At 42.7% G+C, this 19,968-nt stretch overlaps 1 protein-coding gene across 1 annotated transcript; it reads left to right on the forward strand.

The window, feature by feature from the left end:
* The first annotated feature begins 236 nt into the window (after positions 1-236).
* On the forward strand, positions 237-10,249 carry PHAX (phosphorylated adaptor for RNA export). The gene is made up of 5 exons (XM_032096607.1): positions 237-367; positions 3,315-3,934; positions 5,262-5,382; positions 7,194-7,277; positions 8,326-10,249. Exons 1-5 carry the CDS (start codon positions 272-274, stop codon positions 8,593-8,595), a joined length of 1,191 nt encoding a protein of 396 aa, XP_031952498.1. The 5' UTR covers positions 237-271; the 3' UTR covers positions 8,596-10,249.
* The last annotated feature ends 9,719 nt before the right edge of the window (positions 10,250-19,968 follow it).

Below are 19,968 nucleotides of genomic sequence, written 5' to 3' on the forward strand. Positions count from 1 at the left end.
CAGGCTTGAAAGCACACAGGGGTTTCACCCCAAAGAACACCCGGCTTAAGGCAAGCTCGCCGCATCCCACATCCCGCAACGCCCCCGGGTCCCACCACCCGCCTGCCACACGCTGTAAGACCGATAACGCCTTATCTCCATCCACCACGAAGCACCGCCACGGCGCAGCGCCGGGAAGGCGGAGCGGCGGCCGGGCCGCCCCCTCAGCATCCCCGCCCCGGACGGACGCGCTGTCCCGCCCCGCCACCGCGCTCCGCCCTTCCGCCGGGACATGGCGCAGGAGCCGCGGGACATGGATGGGGACGTGGAGGACGGCGAGCTATCCGGCTCCGACTCGGACATGCCCGGCGCCGGCTCCCCCGGACAGGTGAGGGTGGGCAGCGGCCGGAGCGCCGGGCCGGGGGGCGCCGGGCCGGGGGCTGCGGGACGGGGAGGCCGCGAAGGACGCGCCTGAGGGGCTCTTACCGGCGTGCAGCGCTGCTTCCCGGGCCGGTGGCTTCTCCCGGGGCTTGGTGGCATCTCCCTGGGCCAGTGGTTTCTCCCGAGGCTTGGTGGCTTCTCCCTGGGCCGGTGGTTTCTGCCGGGGCTTGTCGCTTGTCCCTGCGCTGGTGCCGCCGGGGCCTCCCCGGGGAGCCGCTCCCGCGCCGGGCGCGTGGCGCGCGCGGGAACAATGGGGGCAGCGGCGGCAATGGGGACAGTGGGGACAATGGGTACAGTGGGGGCAGTGGGGGCAGTGGGGACAGTGGGGACAGTGGGGACAATGGGGGCAGTGGGGACAGTGGGGTCAGTGGGGACAATGGGGGCAGTTGGGGCAGCGGCGGCAATGGGGGCAGTGGGAACAATGGGGGCAGTGGGAACAATGGGGGCAGTGGGGACAATGGGGGCAGTTGGGGCACTGGGGACAATGAGAGCAGTGGGGACAATGGGGACAGTGGGGGCAGTGGGGACAGTGGGGGCAATTGGGACAGGGGGGCAATGGGGGCAGTGGGGGCAATTGGGGCAATTGGGGCAGCGGCGGCAATTGGGGCAATGGGGGCAGTGGGGACAATGGGGGCAATGGGGGCAGCGGCGGCAATGGGGACAGTGGGGGCAATGGGGGCAGTGGGGACAATGGGGGCAGCGGCAGCAGTGGGGACAGCGGGGACAGTGGGGACAATCGGGACAATGAGGGCAGTGCGGACAGTGGGAGCAGTGGGGACAATGAGGGCAGTGGGGACAATGGGGGCAGTGGGGACAATTGGGGCAGTGGGGACAGTGGGGGCAGCGGCAGCAGTGGGGACAGTGGGGACAATGGGGGCAGTGGGGACAATGGGGACAGTGGGAGCAGTGGGGACAGTGGGAGCAGTGGGGACAATGGGGGCAGTGGGGACAATGAGGGCAGTGGGGACAGTGGCGGCAGTGGGGATAATGAGGGCAATGGGGGCAGTGGGGACAATTGGGGCAATGGGGACAGTGGGGACCATGGGGACAGTGGCTGCAGTGGGACAGTGGGGGCAATTGGGGCAGTGGGGACAATGAGAGCAGTGGGGGCAGGCCGCTGGGTGACCACGCGAGAGAGCTCCAAGCACTGCGAGCCCCGTGGCCCTGCGGCTCTCCCGCATCTCTCCGTGTCTGGGTAGAGATGCCAGCACTGTCCCTCTGTCTCTCGGGGTTTCCCCCTTATGTCCCCCCCGCCACCAGCCCGAGGTCCCCAGCACAGGAAGGACCTGGAGCTGCTGGAGCCCGGCTAGGGGAGGCACCAGGATGAGCAGAGGGATGGAGCAGCTCTGCTGGGAGGAAAGGCTGTGAGAGCTGGGCTTGTTCAGCCTGGAGAGGAGAAGCTCTGGGGTGACCTCACTGTGGCCTTGCAGGGCCTGAAGGAGCTGCAGGAAAGATGGAGAGAGACAGTTGACAAGGGCTGGAGGGACAGGGCACAGGGAATGGCTGCAGACTTACAGAGGGCAGATTTAGATCAGATACTAGGAAAAAATTCTTCCCTGTGAGGGTGGGCAGACCCTGGCACAGGGTGCCCAGAGAAGCTGTGGCTGCTCCTGGATCCCTGGCAGTGTCCAAGGCCAGGTTGGACATTGGGGCTTGGAGCAGCCTGGGATACTGGAAGCTGTCCCTGCCTGTGGCAGGAGGTGGCAGTGGATGGGCTTTAAGGTCCCTCCCAACCCAGACCGGTCTGGGGTTCTCAGAGGATATGAGGAATTTACTTTGTGAGGAATTTGTACTCAGAGTATAAGGTATTCATGGTGGCGTACAGAAAGGAAAAGATTTCAAACTAAGATCAGTGTGTGACACTGTATGTGTAAAGAACTATATTTTCTCCAGTTACTTTGATCTTTGCAGTATAGTTCTGAGAAATGAAGCACAAAATAAGTTTCTTACAGAAGCGTTCAGTCTTTTTTTATTTATGCTGGTTTTGGTATTATACTTGAAGTTAAAGGTTTGTATTTTATAATGTGATAAGTTGAATACTTCTCTTTTCTGTTTGCTGTTTGGAGAAAGAAGAAGCAGTGCCCATGTTGACGAAAGCAGTAAGGCTAAAGAAAGAATTTTTCGCTTCACCTGAAAGTGAAGGAAGAGATCTTACTTTGAAAGATCATGGGACAGCATATAACTTGATAAGAAAGCACTCAGGGAATAACTGGAATTATGAGCAAGAGCGTTTCTTGAGTATTTGTGTATCAGTGGAATGATTTTTTGGTGGGGGTGTTTGTTCTAATTAATTAGCTGTAGTTAATCCATGGTGTCTGGTTGGTTTAAAGGAGGAAAAATGGGTGGTTCTGTAAGGTCCTGCTGTCTCCAAGCTGGTCGGGTGTTGTCCTGATGGAACCAGGATCACAGTACACTCTTAGTCTGAGCAGCATCCCAGTTTTGTGGGTTTGGTTTTGGGGTTTATTTTTGGTCATTTGATTTTCTCACTTGAAACTCCAGCGAGATTATTAACTGCTCTGCTGTTAGACAAACCTCTGGTAGGTTGCTCTTTTGTTTTGGTATTTTTCTCTTCTTAGAGCTGCTGTGTATGTTGTGTCTTTGTCCAGTCTGGGAATATTCACTACTTTTCCAGTCTCATAATCATTTTCACTCAGCAAAGTTTGCCTTAAGAAGAGTGACTGCTGATGTGTTTCTGTGTCAGCCATGCTCTGTTTCATGTTCATACACTCAAAATACAGGAGTTTCAAAGGATGCTCCTGTGCTGTGGCCCAGGAGATGCTGGTGGAGGACTGCACGGCCACATGGGTTAGAATTATGTATTTTAGCTAATCGACGACTTGATAGCTCTTCTAATTTTCATGAATAATGGGTTTCAATTCACTTTTTCATTCCAGAAGCCACACGCTGGCAGTGATTCATGCAGGCCCTTCCAGAGCAGCATCTCATCCTGTGCTCCCAGTGTTCCTTACAGGACCACCAAGAGCGTGGATTCCAGCGAGGAGAGCGGCTCCGACTCTGACGACGACAGCTGCCTGTGGAAGCGAAAGAGGCAGAAGTGCTTCAACCTCTCCCCTGCCAAACCTGAGCCCTTCCAGCTCAGCCAGAGCCACCAGAAACAGACTGCTCTGCGTGGCAAGAAGGTCAACAACATCTGGGGCGCAGTGCTCCAGGAGCAGAACCAGGACGCGGTTGCCACTGAGCTTGGGATTCTGGGCATGGACGGCTCAATTGACAGGAGCAGGCAGTCCGAGACTTACAACTACCTGCTGGCTAAAAAGCTAATGAAGGAAGCCCAGCAGAAGGAGGCAGAGACTTTAGACAAAGAGCTGGATGAGTACATGCAGGATGACAAGAAGGCATTGCCAGCAGAGGAGGAAAACGGGCAGGGCTTCCTCAAACGGAAGCGGCCCGTGAGAGATAGACTGGGTGAAAGGCAAGAGATGAAATACAAGGGAAGGTATGAGATAACAGAGGAAGATTCAGAGGAAAAAGTGGCAGATGAAATTGCTTATAGGTGAGTTTAATAATGGTATGTTTTCACTTCACTAAGTACTGGTGGTTGGTTGAAAGAAGAGGGGGGAAAAGCTCCCCTGCTGCTAAATAAGGTGTCACACCAGATCATGAAAAGCATTTCCAAAATCCTGGGATAAAAATGCATCACTGTGGCTGGTGATCTTGTAGAAACATGCAATTAATACTGCCTGTTTCTTTGAATTTTTAATGTTTTTATTTAAAGAGACACCAGGATGGTTTGTTATTTGAGAACAGTGGCAAGGAAAAATTCTGCTTTTCAGTATACAGGTTTAGTAGTGGCTTTTTTGGGGAAATACCCCATGGTTGGTTGGAGTTGGACACCAATGCACACATGCTGTGGTCACACAAAAATCTTGTTTTACAAGTTCTAAACCTTTGAAACTGGAGATAACGTGGGCAGTGCAGTGTTTTGGATGGAATCAAACTGCCACACTCCTCTTTCAGGGGTCCAAGGGAAGAAAATTATGTTAAGTAGGGAGCAAGACAATTTACTGACAGTTAGCTTGACATTTGAATAAAACCTGGGATAATTTGTCATTGTTGTTCTTATACATGTGGTATTACTTCAGAATCTGGCAATGCTACAGCAATTAGACAGTTATTAATGCTGTTAACAGTTCTGGGTAGTTTCTCATTTATTATTTTGAAAACTTTGAGCATATTTCTTGCAATAAACTCCTTTTTGTTGTATAGAGCTTCATTGAAATAGGACAGAAGCCTCTTTTTTCTAAATGTTTGTAGCAGTGGTGGCACTGAGCTGTATCAATAGGGTTCTGATTGTAGTGTAATTTTTTCTTTTTGTTTGTTTGCTTTTTCTTTGCTTTTTCTAGATTATCATAGATCAGTCAACAAATTGATTTCTTCTTTGTTACGTAGGTTTGTCTAAAAGTGGCACGTGATACAGGGGAACTTTTGCACTTCCCATTTTCTCCAGTTGCTGATTAAACTGTAAAAAGTTAATTTTAACTGTTAAATGCACAAGAAGCTTTTATACTTTGATTTCAGAGGTTTATGCAGGTCTTTGCAGTTTCATATTTGGTTTGATATTTCACAGATCAGTAGAAGAAAAATAACCACTCAAGGCATTTTCATTGAAACAAGTTTCAAAAATGCCTGCTTTAGGGAAAGAACGTCCCTCAGAAGCTCAGTATTTTGAAATCTGATTCAATAAACCATTTAAACACATTTGAATGCATAGAATCCTCAGCACAAAACGAATTATTCATTGTGGAAGTTCCACAGTCAGTTATACTCGAGAAATTATCCTGACAGTAAATGTGCTGCTTTTTCTTTTCCTCTCTGTTCAGACTTTGTGAGCCAAAGAAAGACTTAATTGCTCGAGTAGTGAAAATAATTGGGAAGAGAAAAGCCATTGAGCTGCTGATGGAAACAGCTGAAGTGGAACAGAATGGTGGACTGTTCATCGTGGTAAGGAAAATGCCATCCTGTGGGTTTGCCAGGGACGGGGAGGGCAGCACAACCTTTTACTTGTAGAATATTCACACAGTGCTGATGCAAGTCTCTCATGCTGGACGTGGTCTCCTGGAGTTTTGTGGCCTTCCCTTGCCACGAGACTCCCTCAATAAACACTCATGTAAGCTTCCAGCAGGATTTGAGCAAACAGTAAGGTGGAATGAACCTGGAAATGACCCAGGTTCTTGTGCTGAGGTTGGTGTCTGATTTGCAGGGATAATGTTGTGTCTGTTACTGTGGCTCTCTTCGGGATCTTTCTCTCACAGACTCAGGACTGAAAGATCCTCAAGCTTGAATAAAAACCAGCATTTCCAGTATTCCATTTGCAGAGTAACTCCCAAAAGGAAAGCTCTTGGCTTTATTAGGGAACCACTGGCTTGCGTATTAGCAGAGCAAAACTGAGCACTGATTTCTGTTGCAAATCATGGTCAGAACCCTATACCCCATGTTTAAGTTATCAATTTTTGGCATGTTTTTTGTTCTTGTTAAATACTGAGCCTCAGTGCATAAAACACAGTGGATGAGAAAAGCTGTGGGTGAGGAAAAAGTGGGTGAGAACCAGGAAATACTTTCACTTGATTACAATTTATGTCTTTTAAGGTCCATCACTCAGAAGCAGAGAGGAGGGGAAGAACAAGTAGGAGGACACAGTCTAAAAAAAAAACCAAAATAAATTAAAAAACCCACCACCTCTCTCCTTCAAAAAAAAGTAACGGCAACAAATTCCAGCTAGCCAGTTGTGTTAGAAGCATTGTGTTAGATGCATTGTGTTAGAAGCATGTCCTGAAAGATAATTTAATAACTGTTCACAGAGGAGATGAAGGGACACAGCTCCTGGTGGCACAGGTGGCTTTGGATGCAGATCAGAGTACACTCTTTGAAAGGCAGATCACAAAAGACAAATGAAATGCAAGTGATAAAAAGATGTTCACATGTGCTGTTTCAAGAACCTACTTAAAACCTGACCTTCCCTGTTCTTGGAATTTTTTAGATTGTATAGTATATTATTTGGCAGGAAAGTATCACATTTTGCACGGTGTCACCCAGTTTTTACTGGAGTACAAGTAGTGTTTCATACTACAAATTTTAATCGAATAATAGTATGATAATTAGCACTTAAAATTTACAGAGGTTTCAAAGCTGAGCCCATTCCATGCTTTAAGTATTGCACTGCTGCTGCTGTGCTAAAAACTGCTGGGTCTGTGTGGTGGGGAGGGAGTTTAAAAGTACAGGTTGTGTTTCCTATGGCTTCAGCAGAATTGCAAAATCCTGTAGATAACACAAGTTGTAGCATTTCTGAGCACAATTATAAAAAAAAACCCCTGAGATAGCATAATTTTATTAAATTCATTTTAGACATTTTACTGGGCTTATGTGTTAGGAGTGCTCGAGTAGTTAAACTTGTTGCAGATAGCTGTGAGAGTAGTTAGAATATTATTCATATTTTGTTTCTTCGTACCAAAATCAGGTTTAGTGTGTGGTTTTATTTAGCATTATGTTCTGGAAAGAAAATGTGAAGTGATAAAAATTTTTTTTGTAACTTCATAATTTTCCTGTCCAGATTTAGCAGGCTGGTTGTTGACCTTTGTATGACTAATTCACTCACAAATGAGACATAGCCAGGGCTTTTTTCATGTGATACTTGACACACACAGAACTTAAATTGGTTTTATTTTGTCTCAACACTGAGTGTTGCCTTAGAAGCTATTTTTTGTCAACACTTATCATTAAGCTTGCTATTCCTAATTTCCTCTCTCCCTATTAAGAATGGCACCAGGAGAAGAACACCTGGGGGCGTTTATTTAAACCTGCTGAAGAACACACCGAGCATCAAAGAAGAACAAATCAAGGTAAAAATGTCAGGAGTGCAAGTGTACATTCTGGTTTTGTGGGGTTTTTTTTCCTGTTAGAAATGTCACGGTTGAAACTCTGTAACTTCTAGCAAATTTAACTATGTATTCCATTGAGACCAGGCTTTCACATTCAAAATACAGGCAAAAAATAAAAGACCTACCCAAAAACTGTAGAATTGCCATTAACTCTAAGCAGAGGGAATTCACTTTTGCATGTTGCCAGTCAAAAAAACCTGTTGATGAAGATGGGATTGTAGATTTTGAATGGGTAAACCTTAGATTTTCCTTAATTTGTATATTTGTGTTCCTTACAGCAAAGCTATCCATGTTGTGTTTCTTCCCATGTAGTTCTGTGTCATTGTGCATGGATTGAATGCAGGTCTCTTAATGGAATATTTCTGTCCTGTATAGCTCCAACTGTGGCACCAGGCAGAATTTCTCATTAAATCAGTTGATGGTCTAAACCTAATCTGAATTGCTCACTGGGCTCATGTGTGGTGCTCTCTAAATCAGTTTTGTAAGCTTGTAAACATTATTTCTCTGAGATGTTTTAACTGAGTGAAGAAAATACCAACTTTCTTTTCTTTTTTGTGGTATATGCTACTTAGTAGAGCTTTTGTTAAAAAAAAAAAGTATTTTATTTTGCTGGTAGGTGGCTACAGGTCACTCTGTAAACCCTTCTGGGGTCTGGTACTGGGAATTGAGAACCAAATCAACATACATTGTGATTTCTTGTTTTATGTTTGGAGAAAAATGAAACAGGAAAAAAAAGACCAACATCTTTTCATAGCTTACAGTGGTCACAAAAAATTTAACGAGTTGCAAGATTGATCACATTACACTATTACAAAAGAAATTTTCTGTTCCACCCTCTTCCTTAAGTGCAGTCTTTTCTCCTTCTTCTGCTCTCAGTAACAAGTACTTTAGTTAAATATTGACCAGTATTTGTAATTTTTTTTTATCACTTCACATTTTCTTTAGGAAATACCAGTAAAATGAATATGCGAAAATTTTTTTTGTTGCTGTTTACTTTTTTTCTTTCAAGGAAATATTCTATCTGGAAAACCAAAAGGAGTATGAAAACAAAAAAGCTGCCAAGAAGAGGAGGATACAAGTTTTGGGGAAGAAGATGAAGAAGGCCATCAAGGGGCTTAACCTGCAAGAATATGACGATGCCTCCCGTGAGACTTTTGCCAGTGACACAAACGAGGCTCTGGCTTCCCTGGATGACCTGCAGGAGGGGCACCACGAGGCAAAGATGGAACATGAAGATACCATTGAAATTGATAATGCCCATGATTTGGAGATATTTTAGTCACTAATATTCTTGATAACAGAGCCTCTATGAAACGTGTTAAATGAGCCTTTCTTGTAATCCCATGGCTTCTTGTTTTGGAAGCGTGGGGAATACTTGATGCTGAAGAACAGGATGTAACTCTTAGCTAAATTTAACAGCGTGAAAGACTTTTAATTGTCCTGTTACTTGTTTGCTGAGTCCTCAGAAACTTTTAAGATTTTTCTAGATAACAGCCCTGCGTCACCATGTTCCTTAGGAAGTGTTTTTAGTCACATGTTAGGTTTAGGAGTTAAAGCTATGTTTTAACCAAGTACTTCTCATTTAATTTGCTGAAGCACACAAAGTCATCAAGTGAGCAATGCTCTTTACTGCAGATGAATTTAAATTTACTATAAATTTAGTCTTGATATAAAAGATCATATAGTCTTACTGTGGCAGTGTATTGACAAAAACAGCAGTATTAATAGGATTAAGACCTGTAAGAACAGATTGGTTCATGAAATAAACTTTAGTGGTCAGTGACCTTTGAATAACAACCTTGTAAATAAGCAGTATTGAGCGATGTATGTTTCAGATTTCTGTAGCAGTTTTATCCTTTCTATTCCAGTGGTGACTTGAGCTTCCTACCTGTTCCGTCTAAACATTTCCCATGATTAGACACACACCTAAGTTCCACAGATCTTTTTGTTTGAAGACACATACAACTGAAAGCTTTCAGAGTAGTGAGATTTTACTGAGCTGTGTTCCCTTCAAGGGTCTGTAGTCTGTACATGCAGATATAAACCCTTTACCCTGCAGTTCTTGTTTCTGTCCTCCTCCTTTGTGTGGTGAGGTAATGTGTAGCTTGCGGAAGATTTTCTGTGCTGCCTCTTGCAGGGGATATTTTTTGGTTTTTTTTTATTTGATGCAGAAAACTATCGTGTACTTGGTTAGTTCAGCTGAAAACAATTTTTATGTTGAACGTTCTTTTTAATATAGCTGAAGAACTTGTGCAACACTGGTATGTATGATGTCTCAAGTACTTTGTCACTAATTAGTTGTGGCTTTTTTTTGTGACTAGACACTATTCAACCCAACTTTTGCACATAAATTTTGTTCACCTTTGAGTCCTTGAGTTTTAGAAGGAAAGAGTGTCACTAAAACACATAATCAGTTTATTAGATTGAGCAGTTCAGGACTGTCAAGAGCTGGCATTTAAAGGATTGCAGCATTTGAAGAAACACTTCTGACACATAACGGCACATTCCATTACCTGCCTTACTAAATCTGAGTTTTGACTTCTCTGCTTTCTTTCTGTTCATGTGTCAGAGCTCCTGACTGTTCAAAAGTTACTCATCAGCTGCGCAGCATGCCTTTGCTGGTAGTATTTGCTCTTGCTGAAATAACAAAATTTCTTGTTTTTTCATTAATTTTCCTAACCAGTGATGGTCAGAGTGAACCGGTGACTTCTGTAAGGGAAACAGAATTTTGTGCTGTTCAATTGCTTTGGCACTGTACCGTTTGATCCTGGTTTTGGGAACTGCTTGGGGATATGTCTTAACTGTTTTCTGGATAGAATCAGCAAATTGTAACATTGGTTTAAGCAGTTTTTTTATTGTTATGTAATTTGCACTGTGTATTTTTTTAATGTTAATATTTCTAAGGTTGATTTCCCGGGCAAAGAGTACTGAAACGGTGTGTGAAGTGTTGTCTTTAACAAAAGGGTGATACAGACATTAAGCTATTGGAGAGGGCAGTGAGGATGGGGAAGGGTCTGCAGGGGAAGCCTGGGGGCTGAGGGCACTTGCTCTGTTCAGCTGCAGAAGAGGAGACTGAGGGGAGACTCACTGGGGTCTTCAGAATCCTCAGGAGGGGAAGAGGAGGGGCAGCTCTGATCTCTTCCCTCTGGTGACCAGTGACAGGACCTCAGGGAACGGCCTGAAGCTGGGTCAGGGGCTTTAGGTTTAGGTTGGATTATACGAAAAGGTTCTTCCCCCAGAGCGTGGTTGGGCACTGGAATGGGCTCCCCAGGGCAGTGGCAACAACACCAAACCCGAGAGAGTTCAGGGAGTGTTTGGACAGTGCTCTCTGATCAAGCACAGGGTGGGATTGTTGGAGCATCTGTGCAGGGCCAGGAGCTGGACCGGTTGGTGCTTTCCAACTCAGCAGATTCCATGGTTCAGTTTCCTCCCGATGTCTAAGAGACCTTTTCTTACCTTGTGGTTTTTCTCTATTTTCCCTGGCTTTCAATGGAGTTCTTTCAGAAGCGAGCCAGTTCAAAATGATGAGTAGCCACATCTTCACTCCTGTTCCACCAGCAATTTCCTTCCATATCAAACAGGTTGCATTAAGCAGCACCAGTTTTTGTGTGAGAGGTTTTCCTCTCTCAGCTCCTACTTAATCAACTTTGGTCTCTCCCTAGCTGGTCCTCACAGGGAGAGGACCCCTGTGGTCAGGTGTGAGCTGTGTTTTCTCTGGGAAAGATCTGTATGTTTAGATTTTGGTAGCTGGTGCTCTGCAGATGAAAATGCAAGCACAAGGGCTGGGGTTTGAGCTCTTGGGTTTCTCTGATGAGCAGGTGTGGTTGAGGCATTATCTTTGCTGCAAATAAAGAATCTCTATTGCTGGTACAGAACATCACCCTCTGTCCCATAAACTATAGCAGCATAATGAGCCACCTCTGTCATACCTGAAGAAGATGGTGAAAAAACGAGGGAAATGTGCTTTCATCTGAAAACACAATGCTCATTCATAACCAAAGACCTTTTGCTACCTTGCATCCGAAATTCAAATTGGAAAACAGTGATTTTTGGTACCACCAGAAAAATGATTTATGAACAATTCAGTTTTACTGTGGATCTTGAAAGCATCATTTGAAGTACAATGGCAACTTTAAAGATTCTCCTTCCCCTTCCACGAAGATGATCTCATTAAGATGTTCTTATGCCCTCCAGGCTCATTAACTGCTGTTTGCCAAAATTCTCAAGCAAGCATGGAATGACGCAGTTGAAGGTATAAAGGTGATGGGAAAAGGAGATGATTGTATTAATTATGGCATTTTCTGTTACAGAGAAGACAAATTCCTTGTATTTTTTCAGAGTAGTGAAGGAGTAGAGTGAGTAATAAAGACAATTCTTGAAGTTTTTTTAATTCCGAGTTTTTAGCAATCATAAAACTTCAGTATGACAACACTTGTTATTTATGCCCTTAACTTAAACCATCCTCTGACTCAAAGGAGTCTGTCAGAGGCAATATTTAAAAAAAATAATGTTCATATCAATGTACAGAGCAGAATTCATGGCTCCAGTGAATACAGGCTTACTTGGTGCCCCAGTACTCTTCCTAATTCTTACTGGTCAGCAGCACCTCAGAGATCCAAGCCTTTTTCTGAACCACTGTGGGGCTTCAGTGGATCTGGGAGTATCCAGTCTTAAGAGCTTCAGTATTGACAGTATCTGTGCTATAATTATGCCTCCCCTGATGAAGGAGAATTTTACAGTCTTTGCCAGGAGTTCGTGAGACAAATGGGGCTATCAGCCTTCTGTGCCTTCAGATAATTGTTTATAAAGTCTTATCAGAGAAATAGAGCCACTTAACGTGACCCAGACATAGCACAGAGCAGAGAATGGAGGAGAATACCTCATTATCAAGATTTACACAGTCTTTTAAAGGTAAATTAACCAATGGTCACTAAAAGCGTACATTATTTTTACTTCTCCACCAATGTATAATAAATCATCTGGTCACGTGGAACTGTGGAATTCTTTATCCAATCATCCCAAACTACTTCTACTGCAGAATATAGAGTAGTAGAAGAAGAAGAAGAAGGTTTGGAGAACACCACCACTCTTCCATTTTTATGTTTTTTGCCTTTATCTGTTTACTACATTAACAAACCCAAATCCTCTAAATTTTTCACCCTGTGACAATCTTACATAGTATTCTATCACCTAGTTCACACCAGAGTGGTTTCTAATTCTTCCCAGAGGGTAGGCAATTTTCTCCAAGGACAAAGGTCAAAAACAGTGTTGTCCAGGGGGTTAGAACCCTTCAAAACAGGCAGAGAAATATTCTCTGCACTCTGGGTTCCTACAGGCATCATAGTTTGCTTAAGGGGTTCAGGAATGTCGCAGGGGCAATGACTGCAATTTCCTGGGACCACCTCTAGGATTCAGCAGGCAGCTGGAAAACATGTGGCCACCACTGCTGCAGCTGTGGCCTCTTGGTGATTTTGGACCTAATGCATCCCATATTAGTCAGTGACCTGCCAGACCTAAGTTCTTGGAGAACAAAGCTTTACTTACAAATTACATATTTGAAGGTTTCTTGTCCTGCCCATCTGCAATGGTGATAGATGCCACTTTTTCCAAGCTGTGGGAGGAACATTCAGCTGTGGTACATTTAATATTGCCCAGCCAAATGCATTTCTAGAATCACAAGCATCTGGGCCTAAATACTGACAAAAATGAGGAATGTGTATCTGAAGTTGCAACAGGAGACTATGCACAAGTTAAGCTATTCCAGACACCTTTCAGGTTGTTGGGGTTCTTGCTTCTTTTTTTGCTTGAGCAGGGAGATTTATTTTTCAGTTATTTAAAGAAACTAAAAAAGCAAAACAACAGTTTTGTATCATTAAATACATACAGAAAAAAACCCTCATTCCATCTGGGGAAACATTTTCAAGGTAGTAGTTTTATTAATTGCAAACTTACTAGTGATCCAGAATATCAGCATTCTTGTTTAAGACGTAATCCCTTTGAAAGGTGCTCTCATTTTTCTGCAGAAGTTGCACTTTTTTAGGTTGCCATCTGAATTTTTCATTTGTTCTATCAGGTGATTATTGGTGTTTGGGGTTTGTTTGGTTTTTTTTCACCAGTTGATAGTATAATTGTACTATCAATTATACTGTACAAAAATACAGCAAATTACTGTAATTATTTACAGTAATTATTTTACATTTGCTGTTTAGTTACTACTGATGAGCTTTGTACTGACACCCTTTCAGCCACTGAAATGTCTTTATTCAACATGCAGAACTGGGTGAAATAAATCCCAGAAGACCATTCTGTCTTGGAGCACCAGGAGAGACCTTGCCATGGAGCTGAAACAAAAGCCTCCAAAAATAAAAGGGAAAAAAAAAAAAAAAAAAAAAAAGCCCTGGGAAATTTTAGTTGCTGATACCCTCACACATTCCCTGTTTCCAGATGCTGGGCAACTGTGATTGCTTTTCCATGTGGCTGCTTTTTCCTCTTACAAAGCAAACTGGAACAGAATAGTATGTAATGTTTAAATGGCATACAAAACTGCACCAAACCTGTTGTGTGGACTATTTTCTTTATAAAGAAAAATAATTTTAAAACACCACCAATTTGCCTTAAAGTGGACTTGCTCTCCTTGGTGAAGAATGTGACAAAATATTTAGGACTCAAGGTTTTGGTGGAAAATCAGAGTGTCTGTGTATATGTACAGGACTTATATAGCAGCCCAATCTTCTTCTTTTTCCCTAAGTAGCCTTAGATCTAAAAAAAAATTGCATTTTTATTTACTTAGGAAAATATATAAAATATATCTTGCACCTTGTTGCTGCTCCATGAAGAACTTCTGTCACAGTGGATAAAGATCTATAGTTGCTATAACCTTTTCTACAGAAGTTGCTGCTAATACTGAGTCTATTTCCATGCTTTGGGAACAGGTAACACCTTCTGTCTGCTTTTATTTGATGTTTATTTGTAATGTTATTTCTCTGAGCTGTTTTCTGCAAACTGCTTAATTTCTTACCTTACCCAGATGAGAGGCATTCAAGGTGATTTTCTGTGCCGGAATATCTTCAGTACCTCTCAACAGACTGGAGCCTTTTGCAGGCTGGGATGCCCCAGTTTAGCCAAAAGAGTGTAGAGCAGATGAATACCCGAGCACCACAGCTGTAAAGTGCAATAATCTGCAGTTTTAAGAATGAGGGAATGAAAAGATCAGGGTTGCCAAGCAAGCAGCAAAAGAAGGGGCTTTAGGATTCCCTAACCTGAAGATATATTTTTCTGGGTTCTGCCTGCCCTGACTGACTGCCTGGGCTCTCAGGAATGCTCTGCTCAGCAGCCAGCTCTGGCAGTGACCCCCTCCAGGAGTTTCCTGTCGATAGGTCCCAAAGCATTTATGGGATAAACTCCATGCCAAGGGTCCGGGCCCCTCGGGACACCACTTCCTTTCCTCTCTCCCTTCCTTCCTCCCTGCTGCAGTCTTGTTTACTCTCTTCACAAATGAAAAGAGGGAGGGAGGTGTAGACCTGCTGCAATTTTCTCTGTACAGCAACCCCGCAGAGAATGGAGGGGTGTGCGCATGTGAGACAAGCCATAAAGTACTTCTAATCTCAGCAGTTACACGAGGAGTTAAACAGATGAGATTAAAAGCAGGCATGAAAGAGGTTGTTCATGTAATTAATACATCGCTCTGCTGCTATCTACGAAACTATAGTCCCTGCCCAAGAGATAACTAAGAGTGTAATCAACAGCCTCCATAAGCTCTTAAAGGTGGGGAAAGAGAGAGGGGAGGGAGAGGAGAAGTTCCTGTTCCTGTTGGAAGAGACCTATGAAAATCATCTAGTTCAACTGCCTGACCATTCCAGAGCTGACCAAAAGTTAGAACCTTTAATTAAGCTCATTGCCCACATAATTGTTTTTAAGGCAGGGTATCAGGCATGGGGTATCCATCACCTCTGCAGGAACCCTGTTCCTGAACCTCTTCTGAAGCAACTTTGAACCATTCCCACCCATCCTATTGCTGGATACGGAGATCAGTAACTCCCTCTCCACATCCCCTCCTCAGGAAGCTGTAGAGAACCACAAGGTCATCCCTCCAAACTGGACAAACCCAAAGTCCTCAGATGCTCTTCATGGGACATGAGACTCTGGATGCATTCAAGCACCTTAATATTCTGCTTAAACTGTGTGCAGCACTGCACACAGAAAACCCCACAATGCTCCTTTGGCCTCTCTGGAGCTTTTAAGAGCTGCCAGTTTCATGTCGGGGAACATAAGCCTTCCACCAGTGAACACGAACTGATAATGCTGCTAAACCGCCTCTGTGACATGACTTGATATGAGTAATAAAGTAATAAAATAATTAAGATTATTTTATTTTTATGAGGAAAAAGCAGAATTTTCTTCTCTGTAATTACTTGCAATTTTCAAACTGGCACACCTTCACCGTGGTTCAGAAATTCCTAAAAATGACTGGAAGTAGATACAAGTGCCTTGATACTTCAAGTAGGCAGATGTTAACAGCCCAACACGTAAAACTTTTAGCCTCTAAACTGAGAGCACCACACAGTAGGATTTAATGAGCCACTTTCAAAAGCCTAAAAATTATCTACAGACTGGAGTCCAGAATTGGTTGTACTGCAGAAAACAAGGCTGTGCTACACCTTTCATTTCCTTACAAGTCTTTGATTTGCACTGGGTAGAAAATGGAGAAAAACATTTCCATTGAAACATAACCCATTGATCCTTGATGGGAGGAGTAATTTCCCTTGAGATATTTCACCACTACTCAGGGGAGGGGCAGAGGGCCTCCCCTCTGTCGTGGTTTGATGCTGGTTAGGTGCCAAGCACCACGAAAAAATGATTTATTTACTTGCCTCTGCTATAATTGAGCAGAGAAGGGGAAATTAAAACTTCATTTTTGTAAGGTGAAATAAAGATTTATTGAGGAAAACAGAAAAAACTTCAAGCCAAAACAGGTCCACACTTAAACAGCTGCAATATAAAGAAAATTTATTACTAACAGAATTAAAAGTAAAAGGAATACCAAGAAGTTAAAGCAAACTTCCAGAACCCTTCTCTCTTCCAGTACCTTCCTCCTTCCACCAATCCGGGCAAAGGAAACAAACATGTAAAAATATTCCTGTAATTTCCCTACTCCTTGCATGGCAATTTCTGCATGCCCACAACTCCCTCCAAAATATTGCTATTTAGCACTGTGATTGTCCATAATTCCTCTGCCTCACACAAGCACAGCAGGGCGTTTGCCCCAGTTGTCTCTAAGGGTGATCAGACTTCACCAGCAGCATGCAGACCCCTGGGCTATCCTAAATCTTCCAAAGCTGTCAGAGCAATGGTTTCTACCCTGTGTATTGTACAGTATTTTGGAGAAAGTTAGACCTTCCAGGAGATGGAACTTGGCCTCACCTGGGAGTTTCCTCCCAATCACTGGAAAAAAGTAAAAACATTAAGGTCTATGGGGTGAGAGTATTTAAAATTTTTCAGAGGTCATTCAGGAGACTTGAGAGAAATTGGCTGGTTTTTGTTAAACTGAAAGATACATAGGAAAGAATTAGGCTCAGTGGCTGGTGTTTCAAGCTGAAGATGTGGGAATGAGACCAAACTGAGCAGTTGCATCCCTGAAGGAAATCCTCTGCAGGTGCTGGATAATGTCTGTGAATCAGGAGTGTGAGGCAGCCAGGAGAAAATCTGGATCTGGTATGTGCTGGGAGGACAAGCTCTCCCAGAGGAAGAGTAAATGGAGGAAATAGCAGTCTGATGTCTGAGACGTTAAGAAGGTGTTATCAGCAGGACTTGGAGCCAAACTCAGCAAGCCCCATCATCTAAAGTGATGCTGGGGGCTCACTGAAATCCAAACAGAGGTACCCACCATATCCTTGCCTCAGCATGGACAGGAAAATTATTTTTATTTTTATATATACATATAAATATTTATTTGTATCCAAAACTAATTTAAAAAAATGCTGACAAAGTGTGTAATCTCTGCCTTCCTCTGAGTGTCGCTCCTGCCCAAGCATTTCCTAGAGCAGGACAGGCATGAAAATAGCTTTTTCTGAAAAGGAGCTGGCTGTGGGGTTGTTTGTGCTGCTTGAATGCACTTATCACAGTATTTACTTTTAAGAATAATGATAATAAAAAAGATAACACGTTAGCATTGCTTTGTGTCTCCAAGCCACTTCTTTGAAGGCAGTTTTATGATGTTTTTCTGTAGAGCTATAATTTTTCCCCTTTGAAGTTTAGTCAGGTAATTATGCAAAAATTACTGGGGGAGGAGGAAGGAATAATGAATCTTCTGTCCTAAAAAATGCAAACACTACTTGCAAGTTGAAAGGTTTATAGTAAATAAATCAATTGATGAATAAAAATAACTATTCATTTGATTTTTCAGGTATCTGTGAGTAGGATAGTCCTTTTCTCCTTGGGCTTGGCAGTTGATTCACAGTGAAGCATGAATTTTATCATGCAGGCGGAATAAAAATTAAATTACTTCCTTATTCCTTCTTTGTTGTTTCTATACACCATATTTCTCCAGCATAATATCCTCCCATACTGGTACACACAAGAGGAAGTGGTATTTTGCCAGGGCCTATTTAGGGGAAATCACAGGCAAGAAAAATTAGCTACATCCTGAAAAGAAAGGCAGGGAAGAGAGCAACACATTTTGCTGCTTCAGGTCTCTAGCCCAGAACTTTGCAGATGATATCTTGCAGGTCCATTATTGCCTATCTGCATGCATATTTTCAGAACTAAGTCATCTCTGCAAGACGTTCAAGCAACTTTCGGCACGAGGCCTGAAATAATTATTCAGACATCTTTAAACTTTTGGAACCAGCAGAGTACTGTTTGAGCCTTCGAGAAGTTTGGAGGATGATGAGCCGACTGTCAGAGTTCTAGAAAGCACAGGAGTTTTCTTTTGTATCCAGCACACCTGTATCTTAGCTATCACCCTATTTGCATTACACTAGTTTCTTTATAAGAACATACAGGAAGTGCATTATTCTTTAAAGAGCTTTGTTATCAAAAGTTGTTTTTCCCACTCATGGGCTACTACGAGGCAGAGCACCTCTCATTCATGAGATAAGATTTCTGTCAGCTAATTCCAAAATGGTTTTTTTAATCAGTAAGAATATTAGCTCAAGTTCTTTTTGGCACCCTTAGCAGCATTTAACATTGTTTGCCATTTCAATAGTGCCCAAGAGAAGCATGAAGAATTCACTCTTGCAAATGGGTACAGAATCAAATAAGAGCCTTCTGTGAAATCCTGTCCTCTGCTGAGCAGAGCAGATTACATTAAAGTTGGCATGGATGAGCAGTCATTTATCCCTGGATGGAATTTGGCCCTTTGTGAGATGCCATTTGGAATTAATACCTAAATCTCTTAAACCATGAGGAACTAAGCTTTAGGATTCCAAAAATTCTTCATGTGCAAGGCAGCCAATTATCAGTGTAAAATAATTTTATGTATTATTGTAAAATAGTTTTATAATGATGCAAGTAAAAGAATATGGCCTGGTAGAAAATTAACAGAAGACCTAAAACTTACGAAGGTGTGACTTAACAATCCTAATTCTTTCCTCATCCTCCTAAGAGAAATTTCTAAAGGCTGTGATTTTAAATGTAGTTTCTAGTAGTTTAAGCAAGAAGCACTGTAGTGACCAAGAAGCACATGTGCACTCAGTGTACTCAGTGAAAAAATGAAGCTGATTTGGGGAAATTAGTGCAAATGGTATCACTTTGGTGACAGTTAACGTCACAATTTGCAATGAGATACTCACAGATCATGGAAAGTCTTTGATTTGGAGCCTTATCTAATAGAAAAATAAAATGAAATAAAATACAGGAGCATGAATCTATGAGTATACATATAGGGCTCACTGAAAAGAGTTGCGGGTAAAAAAAAAAATTATAAAATAAATAGTAACAAAAGGATTCTTGTTACAGAACAAATAATCTTATCTTTAGTCAGTGCTTTGTTAACTTAGCAGCTGAGGGGACTGGTAAAGTTTTCTGCTCCCATCCCCACCGCAGGAACTGGGATCCCTGAGCTGAAAGATCAGATTTTGTACTGTTGGACCTTGGCTTATCTCACCTAAATTCATGCTGGGACACACAGCTATTTTTCAGAGAACTTGCCAGAACTTTCAGAGAACAGCTGAATACTAGAGGCAAACACAAACGATGACTTTAGTCACTGAAGCCAAGTGAAAATAAGTAACTTTTAATTTTCTGTAGTTAACTGCAGAGTGCTCTTGCCCCATTTGTAAAGGATGCAGGGAAACTTCAAGAAGTGAAGTTATTCTATGAGCTAATTTATTCTGTGAAAGGCAGTTATTAATGACAGTTATAGGGTGAGATCAGTTTTGCTGAAGTACTCAGGGTCTGTACAATAAAGCTCTGCACCCTGGTATAGATCCTTCTTTCTGAATAATTAGTCCTGCACGTACCTGTGCACTGAGAAATGTTTATAATGATGTTACTGGTAATTTAAAAGGTAACAACCTGCCAGTAACGTGCATTTCTCGCTCAAGAAGTAAAAAGCAGCATGCCAAAATTAAATAGAGCCATAGTTAAAAAGTAATAATAAATAAAATAAAAAATAATTTAAAAATTAAATCCTCTTAAAGTTGCAGGGCCAAAA

Source organism: Corvus moneduloides, chromosome Z (assembly GCF_009650955.1).
Source record: "Corvus moneduloides isolate bCorMon1 chromosome Z, bCorMon1.pri, whole genome shotgun sequence".
NCBI lineage: Eukaryota > Metazoa > Chordata > Aves > Passeriformes > Corvidae > Corvus > Corvus moneduloides.